At 40.4% G+C, this 23,172-nt stretch overlaps 1 protein-coding gene across 3 annotated transcripts in view; it reads left to right on the forward strand.

The window, feature by feature from the left end:
• Nucleotides 1–286: 286 nt before the first annotated feature.
• lhpp (phospholysine phosphohistidine inorganic pyrophosphate phosphatase) overlaps nt 287–23,172 on the forward strand; it is a 53,877-nt gene continuing 30,991 nt past the window's right edge. For 2 of the 3 annotated variants that reach the window (XM_055004552.1, XM_023273497.3), the window contains exons 1-6: nt 287–430; nt 688–875; nt 1,142–1,295; nt 1,398–1,461; nt 2,893–2,985; nt 5,746–5,837. In XM_055004552.1, coding sequence (XP_054860527.1) covers nt 300–430; nt 688–875; nt 1,142–1,295; nt 1,398–1,461; nt 2,893–2,985; nt 5,746–5,837 — 722 coding nt within the window. In that variant the 5' untranslated portion in view covers nt 287–299. Of the gene's footprint in view, nt 431–687; nt 876–1,141; nt 1,296–1,397; nt 1,462–2,892; nt 2,986–5,745; nt 5,838–8,591; nt 9,298–23,172 lie in introns of those variants that run through there. The other variant, XM_055004551.1, reaches the window with a different exon arrangement.

The raw sequence follows: 23,172 nt of genomic DNA on the forward strand, positions 1-23,172 counted from the left end.
ATTACTGAAATTAAATCATGGCTTTTGGGGGATTTTGTGCCACCCCAAGACTTTCTGTGGTCTCATCTTGCCACCTTTAATTAAACAAATCTGAAGGATTCTAAATAAATATTAACAGTCTGTTCTATAGTGACCCAGCATTGCGGTGAAAGTTGGCTTTATTGCATTTACCCAGCTGGTTGTTGGAGTCGAACTATAACTTGTTTGCAACCGTAACAGGAAATATATGAATTGTTGAACCACGTGACAGCTTTGACGGGCTGCCTTACGTTATGCGCATGCGCAGTGGGCATTTCGTCATGGCTGACGAGGGCTGGCCAGGCTGTGCGAAGAGTTTGAAAGGTGTGATTCTGGACATGTGTGGAGTTCTGTATGACAGCGGGGAGGGCGACGGGGTGGCGATACCTGGATCTATCGAAGCTGTGAGGAGGTGAGTGAATCACTTAGATGTTCTGTTTGCATGGCTGTCAAATCCTGTAGAGCAAAGTGCATGAATTCTAGATTCACTACTGCACTTTTTTGCAGAACTTTAGTCACTTCAGTGTGATTTAGAGCCTATCAGGGCGTTTTTGCCTCCATTTAAGAGCATTTACTGTGTATATGAGCAATGAGAGAGCTGTTAATATTACTGTTTTGGAAAGAATCTGCCTGCCACCTCCTCAATCTATCTCTTAACACCATTTAAAGGCTGAAGGAATCTGACCTGCAGCTGCGATTCTGCACCAACGAGACTCAGGCCACCAGGGAGAAGTTTGTAGCCAAGCTGCAAAGACTGGGCTTTGATATCTCTGCATCTGAAGTCTTCCCACCTGCTCCTGCAGCCATAGCAGTCCTCAAGGACAGAAGTCTACGGCCTCACCTGCTGGTGCATGATGGTAATGCTTTTATTTTGTCAAATCTCACCAAACTGCAGTAAAATATCACTTGACAATCCTCACCCTTTTAGACTCTGCATAATGCATCTAAGACATTCAGCTGGACGACACTTACATCAGTTTTTAGCGCACCTGTTAGCTGAATGTGTTCAAGGAATGCACTCTATAATATGTAGGATAGAATTTATTGACATATCTGCAAATCCTGTGTTCAAATGTAGCATATTAAATATCTGCAAAATGTGTCATTTCTGTGGCTTCTGCAGGACTTCTCCCCGAGTTTGACGGTGTCGACAAAACCAACCCAAACTGTGTGATCATTGGAGATGCAGCTGAATATTTTTCCTACCAGAACTTGAACGAGGCATTCAGGGTCCTTATAGGCCTGGAGAAGCCAGTGCTGTTCTCTTTGGGCCAAGGGTAATAGATTATTATCACTCCGATGTCATTATTTTATTGCCTATTCTAAGTAATTAAGCCATGACAGCATATTTGTGTTGTTATTCTTTTTTCTCCTCACAGGAAGTACTACAAGGAGACGGATGGTTTGAAGCTAGATGTCGGAGTTTACATGAAGGCTCTGGAGGTAAAATAGGTGCATCATTTGATATATTTATTAAGAATTTGATAACACCAGTCAAAAGTTTTAGAATGCCCCAATCTTTCCATTTTTTAAAATTGAAATTCAAGTATTTGAAGTCCGATGAATAGCTTGAAATAGTACAAAGGTAAGTGGTGAAGTGCCAGAGGTTTTAAAAAAAAGGTAAGGTTACTCAAAACTCAAGATTAATGTACATTTCAGAATTATACAAAAAGGCATTTTTCAGGGAACATGAAATAGGTTAACAACTTAAAGGTGTTATGCAGCAATGGAGGTTGATCAAACCTTGAAAGTTGGCGCTACCAAATCCTACAGATGTCTCAACTTTTCTAGATTACTTCCAACACCTTCTGTCTGCATAAAAGTAGTGTTGGAACACATCGTGGTACCATACCCTCGAAAGCATTATTTGAACAGTGTTGTACTGCAGAAAGTAGTGTGTTTCTATAAAATGGAGAGGAAAAGGCGATTAACAATTGAAGAGAGACCATCATAAGACTTCAAAATGCAGGTCTTTCTTGCAGAGAAACTGTGAAGAAAGTCAAGGTGTCGATGAGTCCAGTTTTCTTCACCATTAAAAGGCTCAGAAACTGGAGAAAACTCTGACAGGAAGAGGTCTGGAAGACCCAAAACAACAACAGAACCAGAAGACAAGTTTCTGAAAATCAACAGCTTGATAATAGGAGCCCACAGGACAACAGCTTCAATCAGCTTCATCGTGGTCGTAGGATGAAGTCTCAGTTTCAACTGTGAAGAGAAGACTTGGAGTTGCAGGTTTGACAGGTCGAGTTGCAGCAAGAAAGCCGTTGCTAAGACATCAGAATAAGGAAAAAAGGCTTGCCATGGCCATGAAACATCACCAATGGACCACTGAAGACTGGAAGAAGTTATTATGGACTGACAAATTAAAATGTGAAATCTTTAGCTTATCACGCAGGGTTTTTGTATACCGTCAAGTAGGAGAAACGATGGTTCCTCAGTGTGTGACATCAACTGTCCAACATGGAGGAGGAAGTGTGATGGTCTGGGGCTGTTCTGCTGGATCCAGGGTCGGTGACTTATACTGAGTGAGAGGAACCCTGAACCTAAACAGCTACCACAGCATTCTGCAGCTCCATTCAGAACCCTCTGGTCAGGGGTTTATCCTACAGCAAGATAATGACCCAGAACATCAGTCCAAGCTCTGCCAGAACTACTTTAGGAACAAAGAACAAAATGGTGAGGTTGAAAACATAGAGTGGCAGCACAGTGTCCAGACTTACCTCATTTATTTGTTCTATGCTTTCATTTCAATGTACAATGAGACATTAACATGTATAATTTCCAAAAAAAACCTGAAAGAATTGGGGTGTTGTAAAACGTTCGACCGTAGTGTATATGAATTCTTGCTTATTCTTAGCTTTTTGTTCCCTCCAGTATGCCTGTGATTTGAAGGCTGAAGTAATCGGAAAGCCATCGCCAACGTTCTTTCAGAGTGTTCTCAATGACATGGGCCTCCAGTCACATGAGGTATGTCATCATAGAACTCATTTGAAGACATGCTGTTCTTTGAATTAATCTGACAAGAATGTGGTCTTCATGTCTGAATGGGTACTTTTTGGTACAGGTCGCAATGGCGAACTCACTAGGTTGGATCTAGTAACACTTCCGTATCATTTTCAACAAGGTACAGGTGTGAACTGCAAACTGTGGCATTAAGGGATAAACACTCAGCACCATACAGTTTGAGCTGTGTGAAGGAACTTGATCAAAGACTTTTTGTTGTATCTGCATTTGTTACAAAAACATCACACAGAGTGCAAAAAACAGTGCTATCATCACAAAATACGTTCATTATTTGTTTTGCCCTGCAGTTTTCACATCTGTTACTAGAACTTGAGTTACTATAAACATACATGAACAGGTTAAGGAGACTTAGATTCACTAATAATAATTGTGATCCGAGTTTTGACGGCTTTAGTTTGTTGCTTCCAGCTGTTTGTAGGAGTCTTTCCTCTGAGTTTCTTAAATACCTGCAGCATCAAACACCACCTGGATTCGATTGCATTCGAGTGCATTTTTTGCACATGGAATCTTAATAATTACTTATAACTAAAAATGATTGCACAACTTTGATCAAGATGGAACAGCAAGTCACACTGTGTACTTTTCTTGACCCGCTACAGCTAAATATTTCTCTCCATAGCGGCCATCTTCAGGTTAAACCCTGACCTCCATCACAGCTTTCTTTGTTTTTTAATTATCGATACTGTCACACATTGACAGAGTTTTCAGTGGTAAGAGCTGATAAACAAACTAGGCTGTTAATTCTTTGGCACAGTTTCCTAACTTTGCTATTAGGATATATTTGGTGTTTTGTTTATTAGTGCATTATAATGTATTGTACCTTACTGGATGTACTGGCCAACCTACCATGGCTCTCTCCAGCACTGTTGTGTCTGAATGAAGTTGTCACAGAGAAAAGCCAAGACTTTACCTACTTTGTTGTATTTTCTGAGTTTCCACTCGGCAGGTGTCTGTACATGTGTTTGATGTCTGTCTCTGGTGTCTGCTGTTCATCTCAGTTTGTCCCAAGTGGAAGAATCTGCACCATCCCTGCACTATACTCTATTTTTAGACCTGGCAGTTGACACTCAAAGAAAGTTACCTTCATCTCAGTCTAAGCTTCAGTCTTTTCTGTGGATTTCCTGTTTTTTCACTGAGACTTGGGTATACCCACAGCTGCAACCTGCTGGCCAGTTACTCACCCAGGCTTCATGTTTCTGTTCCCAAAAGTGGAAATTCCCTGTTTTTTGAATCACTCACCTAAACCTCCCTCCTGTCGACCGCTATCATTCCTTTCATTCCTTCGTGAAATTTAAGAGAATATCCTCTCACATCTGAAGTCTGATTCATGTCACAACAGTAAACTCAGTCTGGCACTTCCCCTGTGTTTGAGGATCTCTGTGTACCAGCTCAGACCTCCTCCTGCTTTATGTCCAGTAGTTCTACCTCATCGAACAGTTTTTAGGCATCATTGTACACTAAATTCCCTGAGGAGTTCTTGGCCAGAAATCTGCTCCTGTTTGGACTTCACCCAACATACCACAGCTTACTGTTTCCTCAAACTCCTTGACTAATGTTCTGTTCTTCTGGTGTCTGCTTGTAGTTGCATGAGAATATCTGTGAAGCACTTTTTGTGGATTGTTTCTTTGTTCTTAGTTTATCCCCATCTGCTGCTTTTTCTTAGCAAGCACCAGTTCAAACATTTGGTCACCTGAGTCAGTGTAGAGGATACCTGAGTAGTTTAGGGAAAGCAACTCGAGTAGAAGGGAGGGCAGGCTGAAACAGATCTAGCAATTGCTGATGAGGCTTAATAAGGAAGCAACCAGATTAGATAACGACTGGCATTTTTGGTACAATACAGATGGATTTTTGAAACAATGCAACCACAGAACACACTGGTGCTAACAAGTGATAAAGCTGGTAAACCACTCTAAAAACGGAAAGCATCGTTGTTTATTTTCTAACTTTCTGATTTTCAGTGAACTACTCATTTTTTACATGCTGGGCCATTGGAAAATACGCACCAAATCTTAGCTTAAAATCGAATTAAAATCCATGTATTCTAAACATCTTACTTAAAAATCTGCCAAAAATAGAGCAGTTGCAATAACTAGAGTTTGTAAAAAGCAAAAAATTCTGGGCTCCTTAATGCAACCATGAAGCCATTAGTGACTCAGCTGCAAGCAAGAGTCACACAAGCAAAATTCAGGGATATTTGACTGTACTGCAGGCAGTGCTTATACAGAACAAACTAAAAATGTCAGCAGTTAAATATACACAGTATGTTGAATCACTATTTTAATCCAGTGGTGCTAACATCTGTGGGTACTTGGGGAAAAAAAGTTGTACATGTTGATTCCTGTTTTTTAAGTGTGTGTGTGTGTGTGTGTATGTGTGTGTGTGTATGTGTGTGTGTATGTATGTATGTATATATACATGTATATTTATATATATGTATATATGTATATATTTCAACTTTTATGTTTTTTTGTTATGAATTATGCCATTACAACTCAATCATACAATTGTACTTTGTATTACAGTTTAAAAACAGCATCATCATTTACAATTGAAAATGTCATCATTTATGTAAATCCAAAGCATTGTCAGCAAAATACACTCATACAAAATTGCACTTTTCAAACTATAGATGATATTTAATGTTATAGTTGCCCTTGGTATTGCTACATAAAACCACTTTTTCTTCCCCCTTCTCACTTTCAGGCTCTTATGATCGGGGATGATCTCTTAAATGACGTCGGTGGGGCCCAACATTGTGGAATGAAAGGTGTACAAGTCAGGACTGGCAAATACAGGTGAGTAATGTCCAGAATCCACAAATACCATGTGAGCTTTGGTTCACTGATCTACTGAATTCAACTCTTTATTGGCCACTGCCTAACCCTGTCTTGACTGTCCTTTAAACATGTCACTATGTGGAGTGCTAAAGTGTCCAACTAGCTTCTTACCTAAGTTAATCTTTGCTTTAAGGCCCACATATAGAAAAGACTGCATCCTTACAGGGTAACAAAGCGTTCTATAAATCATATATTATAAATTATTCTGTTTTTTAGAAGGTTAGAGTAACAATTTCCTGTTTTTTTTCTTAATTTATATATGCTTAGGAAGTATTCTGACCAAATTATAAAAATGAGAAAGGAATCTGCAACGTATACCTATTAAATTTCACCAGACGAGGGCGCCCTTACACCAGATTAGTGCTCCAAAGTTTCCCACATAGCAGAGGCCTCCTGTGAGCTTACCACCTCACTCCTGAATCTCCCACATTTGTTTGTTTGATCCAGAATCTCCCAAAAATGGCTTTGTTCTCCCCATATGTTGAATGCTTGTTGCCCACAAGGTCGTTGTCACCGAAGGATTTACGGTCGCAGATCTGGAGATCACTGGGGTGTCCCTCTTATGGTGTAATTACAGAAGCATATGGTTGATTATTTTAGAAGCTATATGTGGGACTAGCAGCTTAAAGAAAGCAGGCAAGTGACTGGGAATAAGACAGGAGGCTGTTATGCAACTACCCATTATTTCATTTATACCGTACATTATAATGTGTCATATGGTAAATCTTACTTAACCCTCTCAACCCCCACAACCCACCAGTGGGTTTAAAAGACATTTGTCTTGAACAAATGTTCAAAATTACACCATTTGTCAGAGCCAGAAACTTTAAAAACAGGAAGGAATGAGTGGTTTTTCAGCTTTCCAACTGTTGATGAGCTACTCATCTGTGACGTGCAGTTTGCTCGTTAAACACGAGCCATATCTAAGCTTAAAGCTGAAATATTTAATCAGAATCACTTCATTCTACATGTCTTATTGTCTGTTATGTCTTCTATAAAAATCTGCCCAAACTGGTTGCAATAACTAGGTTTTGTAATAAAAGATTCTCTGCTGCCCGGTGCAACAATGAAACAATTAGTGAATCAGCTGCAGCTGGCAGTCACATGATGGAAATTCAGGGGCTTTTCGATTGAACTGCAGGCAGTGTTTACACAGATTTGATAGGAAACAAGTGTGGAAACAAACTAAAACTGTGAGTCGTAAAATATATATAGCATGGTGAGTCACCATTTTCATCTAGTGGTGGAAACACCTTTGAGCTCTTGGGGAAAAAAGTCGTACATGTTCTTTCTAGGTTTTTCCAATTGTTGTAAAACAATGTTATGTTATGTTATGTCATTATAAGTGTGGCATACTGCATAAATGACATGAGTTCTCTCTACTTCTAACCATGGCTATATTGTTTCCATAGATCAGATAGAAATAAGAAAACAGTGAATAAAAATGTGATAGGAGCAAAAAAAACCACCCAGAAATTACGTGGGGTTTATGCAATATGACAGCATAAATGTGCTCCATTACAGCTAAATGGAAAATTTCAAAGTCCAGAGTATTGTCAGCAAAATGTACTCGGATTGGACCCTCTGGTTTTGGCCCACGAGCCGCATGTTTGACACCCCTGCTGTAGAGGATCTGTAACCTCTCTTCTGATATTACTGCCATTTTGTTTGGTTATGAGCGAGCGATTAGTCTGAAGAACACCACGCTTCATGACCTGCTGCTGCTGCTGCCTGGCTGCAGTGCAGGTTGCGATCACGTGACCAGAGAACGCTGAGTAATCTACTTGAGCATCAGTTAGCATTAATCCAGTACTAAGAGCACAGTCACTCAGTAAAACCTGTCCGCTGTGTGTGTGGTCGTTCCTGCGTGCATGACAGGAATACGTGGGAGTGCGTGTTTCCCCCTTATGTGCTGTTGTGTGCATTGCTGACATGTATGAGTGTGAACCCTGGACATGTTTGTGACGTAAAGCAAAGAGTAGACAGTGTTCCAGCACAAACATAGTAGACTGAACTTTTTTTAAAAATGAAAATTCTCGGGGGAGTGAGCTGAATCCGGGTTTATGTGACTTTACGATCTTCTCCCAGCAGCTCAGCTGAGCTCCAGTGTGCTGATACTCTGAACAGATACACTCAACGAAACACAGGATAAAGCAGATTAAATTATGTCACTACTCAACTGTGATTTTTTTTTCTTTTGAGGAAAGAGAGCAGCTGGTTAGAACAGAATAGCAGAAGAACATCTGTGTAATCAGTGTTGAGTTACATGACATGTTGTGTTTCGGCTGTGGTGGTCTGGGTTTATAGAATGATCAGTGAAGAGGGTTTTATATGACAAAATGCATTTAGCAATAAGTGAAAATGACACTAAGTATTGTTCGAAATGCTGCGTTCAAGGTGTTGATTTTTTTGACAGATATTATGCCAGCACAAGATTGCCTGTTTGCAGTGAAAACAAAGAGTTACTGATGTTCAATGTTGTCCAAAGGATTTGTTTGTGTTTTGAATTTATTGCTGCATTGCCTGCTTTGAATAACTGATGCCCGTGTGAATATTAACAGACAGGACTTATTGTTGTATTAGTAGATTTGTTTCTCCTCTGAAATGCAACCAGGAACTGAAACAAAAAAGTTCATCAAACGAGAATTTATGACATCTAAATTTAGCTGTCCTCTTCTTATTTGCTAAAATAAACACCTTGTATCGTTCCAGATCCTATGTGAGACTTTCTGACGGCACACATTCTCTGAGAACGAGAAGAGAAGTTGAGACGTAAGGAGTGTTTCAGTGGGACTGTGAGCGAAAGGGAGAGACGTGAGATTTAACATTGTTTAGCCAAACAGGCCCAGTGAACCCGAGCTTGCTTTGAGCAGCTATAAACCCTCAGTCAGATCTGTGAAAACACAGCTGTTTCCAAGTCAACCAGATGCTGTGCAGGCCCCGAGTTCCCATCGGGCTTCGAGAATAAGACGATCTTCAAATACCCCAGACCCAGCGACAAGACAGGAAGGGGAAAGGAGATACAAATCACAGACAAATCAAATCATATCGGCTTATATCAACACGATTTTCACTTAACTTACTGATACCAGCAGGGATTTTGAAAGAATCTGAAATTCTTGAAGCCTTATTTTGAGCTGTCAGATGGAGGAACTTCCACTGTCTGCTTTCTTCTGATCTGCTCAGTAAATTCTTCTTATAACAGATGACTCGAAGTAAATCTGTACGTGCTTTGAAGTGAATTCATGAGCCTGTTTGCTGTCTCTTTGTGGGTTGCTCCAAGAAGGAAGAGTCGAAAAATGTGCATCAGCTGGTCGGATGGTATATAATGGATGTGTTCGACGTCATATAATCTAACTTTAGTCTGCTGGAAGCTAAAATGAATAATATTTGAGTGTCTAGAGTTGTTTCTGGCTCAGTATGGGCCTTTGAGGGAAGGCTGCACAGGAATGTATGCATGATCGGTCTGCGTACAGTAAAAGCAATGAATCTGTGTGACGTTGTTTGATAGAAATCTGTGCGTTTTCCTGTCATTTTCTCAATTGTGCTTGAGTAAATGAAACCTCAATAAACGAAACAGGTTTAAAATCAGATAATTTCCGTATATTCTCATCATATTCTCATCATGGTGCTGGTGATTTTCCTTTCACTATGGCTAAACACTGTTTAGGGGGTGCTTAAAGCCTGTTGGGTGTGCCAAAAATTCCTCTATGCAGGAAAAGCTGCTATCAGATTTAACTTAATGGATGTATGTTATAATAATCATGTACACTGAGAGGGCTTCACGTGTAAATACTCACGGCACTTTTGCACTACCCAAACTTGTTGCTGCTGATTAGATTCAAGAGCAGACCAAGCGCAGTGATAGTATAGGGCGTAGCAGTAATGGCTGCCGGACTGTAGGTACAATACAGGGGTAATTGTAATCGTGCGGTTCTGCTAGCAGTCAACTTTCCCTGGTTCTTAAATAACAAGCAAAAGTTAGTGCACTTCAGGGGAGCTGGGGAGCCCTTTCACTCTTTAATGTAGAACAGGTTTGCAAAGAGGGGCCTACCACTGAAAAGTGGATGGAAATTAGACTGGGAGTTTGGAAATCTGACTGCTGATGTTAATCAGCAGCATGGTAACAATCTGCCGACACTACACTCCAGTCCAACCCTCATTGAGCCTCTCAGTTCTGGAGTTATGGGTTCCAGCCTATGGTTATAGGGTAGTCAGGGTATTAAAGCTGCATATGTCAATTCTCACTGAATTCCGCCTACATCACATTGTTGTTGTATTGAAAATCAGTACTGAAGTTCTGCTGTCTGTAGGAAAAGTTTTTGTGCAGCTTAACATAGATTTTACCTCCACTGCATAGGAAAATTATAGATAATTCTGTTAAAAAGTAAAGTTTTCTTGGCAAAAAGTGTCCACAATAAGCAACGTTTGGTATTAAAGCTGCACTAATGAACTTTATGGCCGCTTGAAGTCGAGCTGTAAACACGACACTGACTTATTATCACCTTATTAAGCTGGTAGTTGAACTTGTTAGGAAAGAATTGCCAGCTGACACGGAGCAACAGTAGCTTTTATTTGGACTCATGTTTACAGCCGGCTGATGAGTGCAAGTCGAGAGCAACACCTCTTGAGAGAAATCTGTGGGTCTTTAGATGCAAAATGTTGCACTCACCAGCCAGTCTCTTGCTTTGTTCCTGATTTATCTGTTGTGGGTGGAAGCAGTGTGACTGAACCGAAGCAGTGAAGTTGCAGGCGTAAAACCAAATAATAAGCTAAAATAAAAGATGCCACAAAACCAGACAGGGCTGATAGAAACTGCAGAGTTGGGTAGTTGTTCTCTGTTGGTTTTTCACTACAAGAAATCCTACTTATAATACTCATAGTCACTTGATCCATTGTTGATTTGAAAATATTGATAAATGCAGCTTCAAAATGGGGTTTTGGTTTTGGTGGCAGTACAGTGAACCCAAGAAAAGATGCCAACTTGATAGCATTTTCTGACTTTAATGGTAGCCAGTTGATGATACTGACGGAGCAGTTTGGTTATTAGTATGTCGTCCTTGTTTTCTCCGTCCTGTGGCTTCTTCTGTGTTGTCTTTTTCAACAATGATCTCCCACAGTCTTTGGCCACGACTGGTCCTGTGTTCTTTGTTTCTGTTCTCTCATCTTCAAGGAACCGCATCAGCACAGAACTGGTAGAGCTTTGAAGCTTCTTAAAAGCAGGTTCACATCTTGCTGCTCCTTCACGCACTGTTTGTAAGCCAGTTTAATTGCTGCTGCCGTTCCTCTGTGTGCCGTAATGAAAGAAGCTGAATTTCTCATTTAAACATACACCCTCAGTACTGACATGTGTACGTCTGCCAAGGAGAAAAGCGTGTAGTGATGAGTCAGACACCGACACAGTATTGATAGGTATTTTGAACAAGGGCCAGTGAGTTAGAGGAAGCCGACAGGATTCCTGTTGGAATCTGGCAGCGAGCGCACAGCAAACATTTTCACACAGCAGCAACCATCTTCAAAATGGTTTACACTGTGTCCAATGCTTGACTGCTAATGTGAATGTTGGGAAACAAGCAGTGCTGAGCCAGATTAAACCTCTCTCTCCAGAGAGAGCCGGTCCCCAATGGGACAAACTATGGACCAGTTTACTGAAACCGCACCCTGGTTCGTGGCCTTTCTGTCTGCGGCCGTCTCCGAGGGAAGCAACAGGAAACAAGCATTGCAGGGGGGTCAGCAGCCATGTGATTACCGTACAGATTAGTTTTCCTTCGGTAATTCTTCCGTGCTGTGGCTTCTGCCGCTCTGAGCCCATACCATATTTAGAAAAACAAACATGCTGACATTAGCATGTTTGAGAAATAACATGCTAAAGAAAGAACATTTCATTAGTTTAATGCTGCATTCACGGGCATGTCGGTAGAACAGGAAAACCTCATGTTATTCCAACTTGTCTGCTTTGGTGCATTTTTTCAGAAATATGTCCATTCCTAGCATCAGAGTCACAGATGATAAATGTAGGTTAAGCCTAAATTAGCTGCTTTATGTCATATTTACATTGCTATAGCATTAAAACGTCCTGCCTAATAGTGTGTTTATCCCCCAAGTGCAGCCAAACAGCTCTAGAACCTGTTGACTGGCACATTGATAGTGGATACTTAGGCTTGTGCTTGGATGGAGCTTGTTCTGGTGCATCTTTGAAGGCCAAATCAATGAGCAGTTTTTGTTGTGTAGCGGAGTGCATTATCTTAGTAGAGGAGACCTTTGCCATCAGGAAGGGCTATGGAGGAGGTGCTTAGTCTGCAGCAATGTTTAGTCGGCTGGTACATGTCAAAGTAGCATAGACATAACCAGCAGAATGGCAATGTAATGTGATTAATGTTTTTCATGTGGCTGATCAATGTATATGATGTATGCATTACATATTTCTAACTGTTGATGAACAAATGCAACCAGAGAGAAATGGTAGCATCTTTTAAACTGGTCAATGCAGGAAGAATTGTATGGTAGTTTAAGGGTTCAAAAGTAATTGGATAGATACATGAAGTTTAAAAACATCGTCATGTTTGATATTTTTTGAAAAAATCCTTTGCAGTGATTGACTGCCTGAAGATTTGGAGCCCCAGAGCTTAGAAGACCCTCTATATCTGCTCTGCTCTCTCAGGTCTTAACTGCAACCATCTTAATCTTTTGGTGGTGTAATGTCTCACTCCCTTCACTGTGATCATCTGCAAACGGAATGCGGCTCAATTGGATTGAGATAAGGTGATTGACTTGGTCACTTGAGGATATTTCACCCCTTCACCCTGAAAAGCTCTTTGGCTTCTTTGGCCATATGTTTAGGATTGTTGTCCAGCTAAAAGATGTAACATCGTCCAATGAGTTTCAATGCATTCAACTAAATCTGAGCACACAGAATGCTCCTGTATACCTCTACGTTCATCTCACTGCTCTGTGGCAACCATATATTCCCAAGCCACAACAAAACCACTTGTACAGATCAGGTCCTTCATTTGTCCATAGAACCCTTTTTTCTGTGTTTCTGCAATCTGCAACATAGACTTTCTATTTTAAAGCTTAGCAGGGGTTTGCGTCTTGTGGAGAATACACTGAGGTTACGGCCATGAGGTCTTATCTGGACAGAAAACATGCATCATACATCCTGGAGCACATTCTTGACTCTCTGTGCAGAGACTAAGGGGGATTTCTTCACCACGCAAATGCTCCAATTTCTAGTCACACCTTTGACATCCATCTGATAGATTTTTGCTTATTTTGAGCCTCATTAATATCTTCTTGACTAGCACAGTCACCTATTATTCATATCCCCATACTACTCCACCTCGATCTAAATGGCAACTCTCAATCAGCTTTGGATAAACTAATGTTGGAATGACATGCAGCTGCCCAAGAAACACTTTAGATGCTAGTCAGCTGTTTTTCAAACCGTTTTCCAACTCAACTCAACTCACTTTAGTTTTTCATGTAAATCAACTCATATGACATTTAAAAATTTACCCGTAACTACAAGATTGAGACGTTTTTTTCCCCACTTTGATGTTGATAATTATAGCCTGAATATGTGACATAAATTTGATTTTTGCCCATTAGCATGCTAATTGTAGCATGTAACAGTTTGCATTTGGGTTAAAGCTGAAATCCACTGGAGACGAGTGAAGCACGACAATGAAATGCTTGAACAACTTGGCTTTTCTTCAAATGAAACCCAACACTTCATAAACTTTTATACCCTACGAGTAGTAAGGATCTAAGAATATGTAGAAGAAAACTACATCACAGCTTCATGCAGCCACTGTGGCAATAAATATAGTATCATGTGTAATATCCTATCCTTATTTGTCTCGAATGCTGTAAATTGAGTAACATGTACTGTAAAGTACAGCAGTTAATGTACACCTTATCAATGAAGCTGCTGCACTCATGCAAAGTCATGAACACGTGCCGCATTGTGCACCAAATAACATCAGTTAGAACACGCAGTTCTCACCAGATGGTGGGTATGCAAATATCCAAAGCTATCACTGTAACTGCTGCTCCTGTAATCAGAGTCCTCAGAACCGGGAGGTCTGAGACGGATGTGGAATGAGGGTGAAAGGGATGTGGCTTGGTGCAATAGGGAAGTCCACGAATACGACCTACTTTTTTTAAACTTTTATTTCCAGTAAACTGCGCAACTGTTCTCATCAGACAGGTTACTGATTCAGTGGATTGATTACTGGAGATAAAGAGTGCAACGGATTTGTACGGGGAGGATGTTTAGGGTAGTTTCATTTCATTTACACTTTTCAAATGGGCACAAGCTCTAGTTTGACCTTTTCAAAGTCCTGCAGAAATCATTTGCCTGCATTTCACTGTCAGTCTAACAAACACTATTGCATCTCTGTATTCTAGGACCCCAAACTGCTTCACAAAATCCAAATTTAACCTTGATTTGGAATTATCTATTGTTTACAGATGCTTAAACACATGATGTTGAAATTGATTTTCACTCAACGGTTGCTGCTGATAGTTTCCACTTTTTACCTCCTAATCCTGCCTCTGCTTTTTTTCTTTTGCTTTCCTGTTCCTTTTCTTATCAGGTTCATGCAAACATTTTCTTTTGCAGAACCTAATTCATCAGTTTTTTATTGTTCTGTGTACACAAGTTTCTTATGCAAAAGAAAGTTCACCATTCTCCACCCTGAATAAATACACTGGCTGAATGATTGACTGATGGAAAGCTTGCAAAAGTGTTAACATTTCACTGCGCTATATGTGTCTACAGAAAGGTGATGCCCCCCCTCCATTTGAGATCTCCACTCTTGCGACCCGAACAAGCATTAGACAGAACACAAGACAGCAGTGTTTATGGACGGGCTTTGTCCTTAGCAGATCTGTGACACAGAACCTTGACAGGGTGGCCATGTCTTCTGTGCACGGCTGTGGTTGCAGCTTAATCTCCTTTCTAAGCCACCCCTGGGATGGCTCTCAGGTACATACTGTATTTCAGCCTAGCTTATCTTTCAGTCCTCCAGCGGTGTCCTATAGCGTCAGTGGCTATGATAATGCGCATGGTTTCAAATGTGTGCCCTGTCAGACAGGGGAATGATTGTATGCGGCACATATTACCTCCCACATTTCAAACCTTTGTTTTGTATGCATCACCGAGATGATTATGAAATCTTTTGCACCCGCAGTAATACCTTTAATTCTCCTTCTGGAGCACATTTAATAGAAGTGGATTTAATGTGCCGTCATGCCTGAACAGGTTTTGGTTGAGTCACACTTTCTCTTAATCTTTGTGAAGGATTTCTTTTTGTAGACATGAGTGCAGGCATTTTAGAGCGTCTAGTGCAACAGCACAGTCCCACACCCTGTCCTCTTAGCCGCTGTTTGCACATTAGTTTTGTCTGTGTGGGAAGGAAGCGAAGTTATCTCGCTGTTCTCCGCTGAGACTGGGGGCTGTGAACTTGTCAGGAGCCCGGTCGGCTTGATAGCTGCAGCATTTCTGAATTTGTCATCTAGGTCTGTTTGCCTCTGAACCACAACAGTGACTCTTTTAAACCAATCCAGGGAATCATGCTATGTGCACAGTGTGGCCTTTGAACTGAAGCAGAATCCAAAGGGACTCTTTCTGTATCCAGGTCCCCCCTGGATGGTCATAGGAGCTGAAATCAAGAGCTTTCTGACCCATTAGGTTTTCTTTGTTCTTTGGAAAGCAGATTGAGTAAACATTGTTTGTCATCTATATATAAATCCCTGTTTTAATTTTGCTAAACAGGTCTGTAGGTGTGGATACAATGTCACATTCAAAAGAAGCGGAAAACATTAGACAGTATAATAAATATGCATATAAGCATAGCAATGTGTGTGCAGCTTCTCACAGTTCTCAGTTTCTCCTTAGTCAGTCGGCAGCAGGGCCGTGGCAGGATATTTGCATGGTAAAATAGGAAAATACTTGTTGCATAAGGTTTCTATTTCCACTGCTGGATTTCCCTCCTTTTCAACAGATAACACATGAAAGCTGGGTTTTGTTGGTTGCATGTATTTCCTGGCTGCATGCTCCCACCTTATCTTACTGTTTGCAGAGGAGGGTGGGTTGTTCGTTTCATCACCCTTTTTCATTGCCACAGGATTACAGCAATTAAAACATTTACGAATTAGTAAATCTTTTTTTATTTGTGTATGATTGTTGAAAATTAGAAATCAGATTCTCTCAAATTGTCTTTACCATAAACATATAGAGAGGATTACATCACAGCTGTGGTCAAGGGCAGCAATTTACCACAATTCCATACAGTCCTGCTAATTAACTCAGTTTAATCTATGCTTTCATCGTATTCCCGTGGACTGAAATTGGCAGCTTTGTTGTAGGGAATGTAAACACAATCAATTCTGAAAATGATTTCCTCATCCTGCCAGCTCTCTGTTTTTTTGCTTGATACCCATTCTGGAAACACTGCTTTGTTTTTTTTCCCTTCTTGTTCTCTCTGTTTCTTGCATTTACAGTCATATTTTCTTAGACTTTTAATAGAATATTCCACTGTAAACATGCCTGTAGGCTTGCTTTCTCACAGAGGACAACAGCTACTTGAGAAACTTGTGGACAAAATGTCCGTAGAATCTTATCAAACCAAACTGCAACGTAACTGACTTCTCCACTGTTCTCTCCTATGCTCGGTATATTCCAAACCTCCAGTTTTTGGGTGAAATGTGATGAAACACAACTAATTAAATATTCATCCAAGCCACAGCCATGCACAAAACCATTTTTCTTTTCTTATTTGGCACACATAAACCAGCCCTTAAGGCTTATTATGTGCAGTCATTGTTTTTAAAATATGGTTGTGTGCAAAGAACAATTGAAATAAAATTTTGATAACAATGAAAACACTTACATTTTACAATAATTTGACAACTAAGTAGTATTTGGAATATACCTACCTATAGCAGCATAATACACTGCTTCCAAACGAGTACATTTTATATCAAAATATGGCTGTACACAATTCTATTCAGTCACATTAAGCCAAAAAAAGGCTAATGAAAGCTTTCATGAAAAGCATGTAGCCAGTATTACCCCAAACATGACTAAATGCAGCTATATTTAGCCAAAGTATTGCTTTGTGCACAGCCATATTTAGCCATTTGGATGGCAGCTGGTATGGTTGACTTCACCAAGCAAAACTGTGTGCAGAGTTGTGATAACATTGGTAACTGTATTTATCACAAGGAGTAATACAATACAACAGATATGTATGGATATTGGAGAAGCTGTAGTAATCTGCAGGAATGATTGAGAAAATGTGTTAAACTTTGAAGTTTAGCATTGAAATTAAGTGCTGCACTGGGTGTTTAAAAAAACACAACTGTACATTTGGTGGTTTGAAAGTGAAGAAAATACCAAATCTGGTGCTCTTCAGAAAAGATGGAAGCTTTCAGTGTTGGTTGTCAGTCCAAAGAGTACCCAAGGCATTTTAAATATAAAAGTCCTTTATAAACCTTCATTGCCCTTTAGGATCGACTTCTACAGCTACCTTATATTTGCCCCGGATACTCTTTGGACTCCCAATCCAAGGACTTCCATCTATAAGAAATGGGATCTTCATTATTTTTCCAGAACTATCTTGAATTCAAGCTGATCAAAAACTGCAGAATGTTGGAGCAACTTGCTGCACCTTTTTAACCTACAATTGGTGAGTGTTTCGTTTTGTAACATAGGTTTCTGTTTCTATCTGTTGTAAAAGATAAGAGGTCATTTGAGGTCACCGTGATCAGTTACAGAGTCATAAATCTCATAAAACAAGTCATAAAACAAAGCTTAACTGAGAGCTAGGGTGAGGCTTTTCTCCACCCGACTCTAAAAAAAATCTTCTTGCCACCTTTCATTCTGAATGTTCAGTTTTGAGATGAGATCAGAACACAGTTATGTGCCACAGATTGAGTGCGGATCATAATTGGGTGTAGCAGTAGCTGCACAAAGAGGTTAAAGAGCTTGAGGAGACTCAGCTGGGTGCCCCGTGCCTGGTCTTCCATCCCTCACCACCCTGGGGTGACAGCTTCCCCTGCCTGCAGGCTCCTCTAAAGCCTGCCGTGCGTTATAAGTCAATGAGATATTAATAATTAACCTGAGCCTTTTTTGTCACAGTGAGACTAGACTCCCACGGCAAGACAAAGGAGCCGACCGGGCCTCGGCCACTGAGCCCCTCGACGGTACTTTTCCACCCGTGAGAAAGAGAAAGGAAAGAAAATGAGCGAGAGTGGGAGAGAATCGGAGCGCTCGAGCCCACAGATGGCAGGCTGAAACATGGCACTGCCTCTTAAATACATGAACACAGACCCTTAGCCGTTTCAATGGGGAACCAATCCCTCTTGCAATTACCAATTGACAAGCTGCTTGGCTTGGGGGGACTTGGGCCTTTGCCTGGTTTCTGCTGGAGCCATTTTTTCCCCTAATGGTTTGTGTCTTGCATGTATGTGTGCATGTTTGTATGTGTTTGCATTGTCTGTTTCAGAAGCTGGTGACTCAGCAGTCTCCTCAGCTCTCACATAATATTCACAACACACAGCGAGATAAACACACACACACACACACACACACACACACACACACACACACACACACACACAGGCAAACGAAGGCTCAGCAAGTCATCAACAGCACTGCTAATAATAACGTGCTGATGAAAAGAGTGCGGTTAGATCTGGGTCACATAGAGTTCTGCATATTGAGCACAGCACTGACAGGACAGCTGTGAAACTGAGAAGGGAGTTTACTTTTGAAAGAATTCGGTCAAATAAACAAAAGACGCTCTTATCAAGATGAAAGTCCCCTAATGACTATTTAAAGATGTAATATTAGCTTTAACTTTTTGCTGTGTTTACTTTGATTCCCAGAAGATGATTTAAAGGTGGAGTATACCAGTTTTGCATCACATTTTTTTGCAGAAAGTGTGGTTTCTGCAAGATGCACATGATTCAAGTGTGTTATTCTAGAGTCTAGTAATTGATTTTTATTGATGAAAATGAATGGAAATCAATGGCTGCTCAAGGCAGAAAAATGCCTCGAAGTCTATTCATTTCAATACACATTCAGCACTCGTACCTTTAAAGGATCGGCAGTATTACAGAACCCAAGAACCCATTTTCACTAACATAAATCTGTTATTTTTTTCAACTAACGAATATGTGATGCAAGTCACCAGTTCCCAGATCCCAAGGTCACATCTTCAACAACATCTTTTAAAACAGAAATATTGAAATTGTCAGTGTTAGTAAAAAGGGGAACATGCTCTGCAAAAAGCAAATGTTTGGCATGCTGGTTATAATAAACAAAGGACATTTTTATCAAGATTAAAGTTCCTTCATGACTGTTTAAAGGCGTAGCAGTAGCTTTAAGTTTTTGGTGTGTTTACCTTGATTTCCAGAAGATGACTTAAAGGTGTAATCGACCAATTTGGCATTGCAGAAAATGTGGCTCTGACATGACACAGATGATTCCAGTGTGTTATTCTAGAGTCCAGTGATTGATTTTGATGAATTGATAAAAATAAATGGAAATCAATGGCAGCTCAAGGCAGAAAAATGCCTCAGAAAATCTGTTGCTATGCAGAACTTTGGATTCTTACTGTATAGAAAATTTGTAGTTAAGCAGAAACAAAAACCTACAAAACAGAAAGTAAATGCTTATGACCTATTTGTTTAGCCCTGGATATCATTTGTGGTTAGGAAGGACAAAAAGTTTCCAGTTGGTGGTTTTGACAGTTCAGGACTCACTCTGTCAGCTTCTTTTTCACACTCATGGGAGGTTTTCGTAAAGCAACAGGATGGGAAAAAAAAAAAAAAATGAAGTGTCTCTTTGCGCTACAACCAGGGAATCCCCTTTGTGTCCAGCTCGACTGGAAAGAACCGTTAATCTGTGCAAAGTGTGAAAAACCACGTCGCAGCTGTTTGCCAATCATGATTCAACATTATACAGCCTTTGTAGCGAGCAGCGATAACGGTGGCCACAAACTTCAGCGGAGGATGTGAAGTTCTCCAAGTTATCTGTCACTTCTGTTGCCATAACATGCATGTAACATGGTGGTTTCCCCTATTCAGTTGGGCTGTTTTTCATAAGAGGCTGCAGCTGTATTATTTCAAGGCTGTTATCTGTGTCTTGTAAATATCAGTTAAGAGAGAGAAGGAGGAGATAGGAAAAGTGAACCTCGAGCGGATTATGATAAAACCAGGCTCCCAACCGGCAGGAGTCGTCCGTTTTTTCCTGTCTTTTTTTTTTTTTTTTTTTGAGGATCCTGATCTGCCATCACTCACTCCCATGACCTTTTATTTATTCCAGAGCCAGTCAAACTGTGATCACATTCTCACCCTCAAGGCCAAGACTCCTGCAGCGTCACTGAGCGGCAGAAAACACAGGCAGCCACACACACACCTTCCCCTCCCTGTCTGCCTCCCTCCCGCAGGGTGAGGGGGAGAAAGCTTTGTCTTGTTTTCGCATCTTATGTCACCCACTAGGCTTGGCTGAACATAAAGGCTTTAGATATCATCGGGCCGTATTCTCCTCCAGGTCGTAGTTTGCTTTATTGTGGGAAAAAGGCTGTGTTTAGGCCGATGGTGCTTTCACTAGTCTGGTATGAAAAAAACTAGACAATGAGCTGAGTTGAGTGTGTTTTTCCATCCATCGCTGGCGGGAATAGGCAGCCAGGTGGCAGGTCACATTAAAAAATATGTATTATAGTTGTATTTATTTAGAGCAAAGCTAAAAATGGTCGTTTTTTTAAAGTTATGTTCCTACTTTTATTCGTCAGCGTAATGTCCCCGTTGCTAAGTTGTCCCTGTTCCTCTTTTTAAAAGTGTGTGTTTTGTAAATGCTGTGAAGACTTTGCTTCTACATGAGGAGCATTTTTGCCTAAATCTGTAGTTTAGACACAGAGAGTGAGTTTGCGGTTTACCACTTTAAAGCTAGCCCTGATTTCAGCCTGATAAGTGCCACTTTTGTTGCGATGTTTGCAAGATTATTGAGTTTGTAGCATTTTGTCTATCTACACAGTCTCCAACAGCAAGTCTTTGTTTTGTGTGAAGGTTTTTGTATGAACGTACCCTAAATTTGCTCTGCATGTCCCCAATTTCAGACCAAAACATCACAAAGAGTCACGCACTGTTGAACTTTTCATCTCTGCCCTCATGAACATCATATCTGTTTTATCTGTCAAGCAAAAGGTCTACTCTGCACAGGTGAAGTGGTTACGAGAGAAGCATAAATCGGGTCGTTTTGCTTCCTTCTGTACCCCCATGTGTCTTTGTGTATGTTCTTGTGTGTTAAGCATAAACTGATGGGAACGTTGTCATGCCTTTCACAGTGCGGTTGGGATACCTCGACAATCAGCTGCATACATCTGAGCAAAACAACGACTGAAGCTGCCCTCATAGCATTATGTTAAACAACCCCCGCTTTCCTTTATTTCTGTATCGTACCTCATCTCTGTATGTCTTTGACACACAGCTGACTTTCACACACAAGCGCACTTGACGTATGAGTCACTCGTATCCATTTTCATTAGATGGAGGAGCAGCCTGTCCTTACAAAAATGTATCTCCATCTTTTATGGAGCCAAGTATCATGTTATATATCTATCCATATGACACTCTAAGCCAATATATTCTTTTATTGCCTGTGCGGCATATATTTGATACCCGTGATGTGACCAGCTTGCACAACAGGTTAATCTGCTGTCGTGTCTTAGCTGTAGTAGTACATTAGAGCTGCATGTACTTGTTTTTCCAGCATGTGGGACAATGATTCAGATAATTACTCCATTACTAATAGCAGTGCACAAGCATTAGCAGCAAAATGGAGGACTGGGTTATTCTCTCTGACTGATGTATTATTATATGTGACATCATTAGATTATTAATACTGAAGCACCACTGTGTCAGCAGCATGTTTTCTGTTGGAGCTTGTTTGAGCAGATTTATATCCAGTTTTATAACCACAGACAGCCGATAAATCTGAGGGCTTGTGCGGTGATTTATGGGAGAGCTTATTCTACTTTTGCATTTTGAGTTTTGGTTAAGGGGAATTTTTTTGGTTCCTTTCCGCTGTTGCCAAGTGTTTTCTCAAAGGGAATCCAAAGGGAACATTGGATTTGTTGGGTTCTCTGTTTTCACATTACTATGTGTAGTGCTATAAGATGACATCTTTTGTAAACTGCCGTTATGTTGATAGAAGTGAATTGAATTCTTTGAAGTGAAACATTGTCAATAGTTTTGAGATAAAAAACACTGTTTGGTTTGAAATGTGGCCCTGATTGTGGGGCTTTTTGACAGAAGTAGAAGCCAAAAAGGGTGGAAAGCAATAATTTACTCTATATCAGTGTATTTTATTTTATAAACGTATTATAGCAAATGTGTAAAAATACATAACATGTTAAAAGTAACTAATGCTGTGAAATATGTGTGGCAGAGTTGAAATTACAATATTCCCCTCCGAAATGTTAGCAGATAGTGGAAATATAAAGTAGTATAAAATGGAAGGACTCGAATAAAGTAACTCAAAACTGTACTTAAGTAAAACATTTGAGTAAATATCCTTCGTTACTTCCCACCAACGATGAAAACCTATAAGGCTAAGCCATTTATTTTAGAATAAATATTCTCCAATTCTTTCCAAATCCCAAAGTGACATCTTCTAACATCTTCTAAAACAAACAAAGTCTTGAAATTATCCATGTCCTAAAATGGAGAACATGCTCTGCATCCAGCAAATGTTTGGTATTTTGGTTACTAAAATATTTGAATGTTAATCAATTATCAAACTTGTATTTTCATCAATTACTGTCAGATAAACTTCTGTACTTGCTTACCACTAGCTAAGTCCATGCAAATCCATACTGCGTCAGTAGTTCCCACTCAGAACCCAACCTTGGTATCATTTACTAACTTTCTGATGAAGCAGTTCGTTCTTTCAACATGGTGGCAGCTGTGTTGAACCAAACTCTTGGCTGCTCCCCACCTCCTACCTCATAGCTGACCTCATCCCGACGTGAAGGCTGCACACTGTCAGTCGAGCTCAGGAAGCGAAACTATCTCTTCACGTGTATTGATATTGCATTGACCTGAAGGACGTGCAGCGAGCTGCGCATTACCTCACCGGTAACACAAGCTGCATTGTGCTGAATTTTGCATGGTCACATTGACCTGGTTACTCCTTCATTATTCATGGCAACAGGAGGAAAGAAGCAAAATGAATACACTCACACACATGCATGCATGCATATCTAAAAGGCGGAGGCGAATG

Source organism: Amphiprion ocellaris, chromosome 18 (genome assembly GCF_022539595.1).
Source record: "Amphiprion ocellaris isolate individual 3 ecotype Okinawa chromosome 18, ASM2253959v1, whole genome shotgun sequence".
Classification (NCBI taxonomy): Eukaryota; Metazoa; Chordata; class Actinopteri; family Pomacentridae; genus Amphiprion; species Amphiprion ocellaris.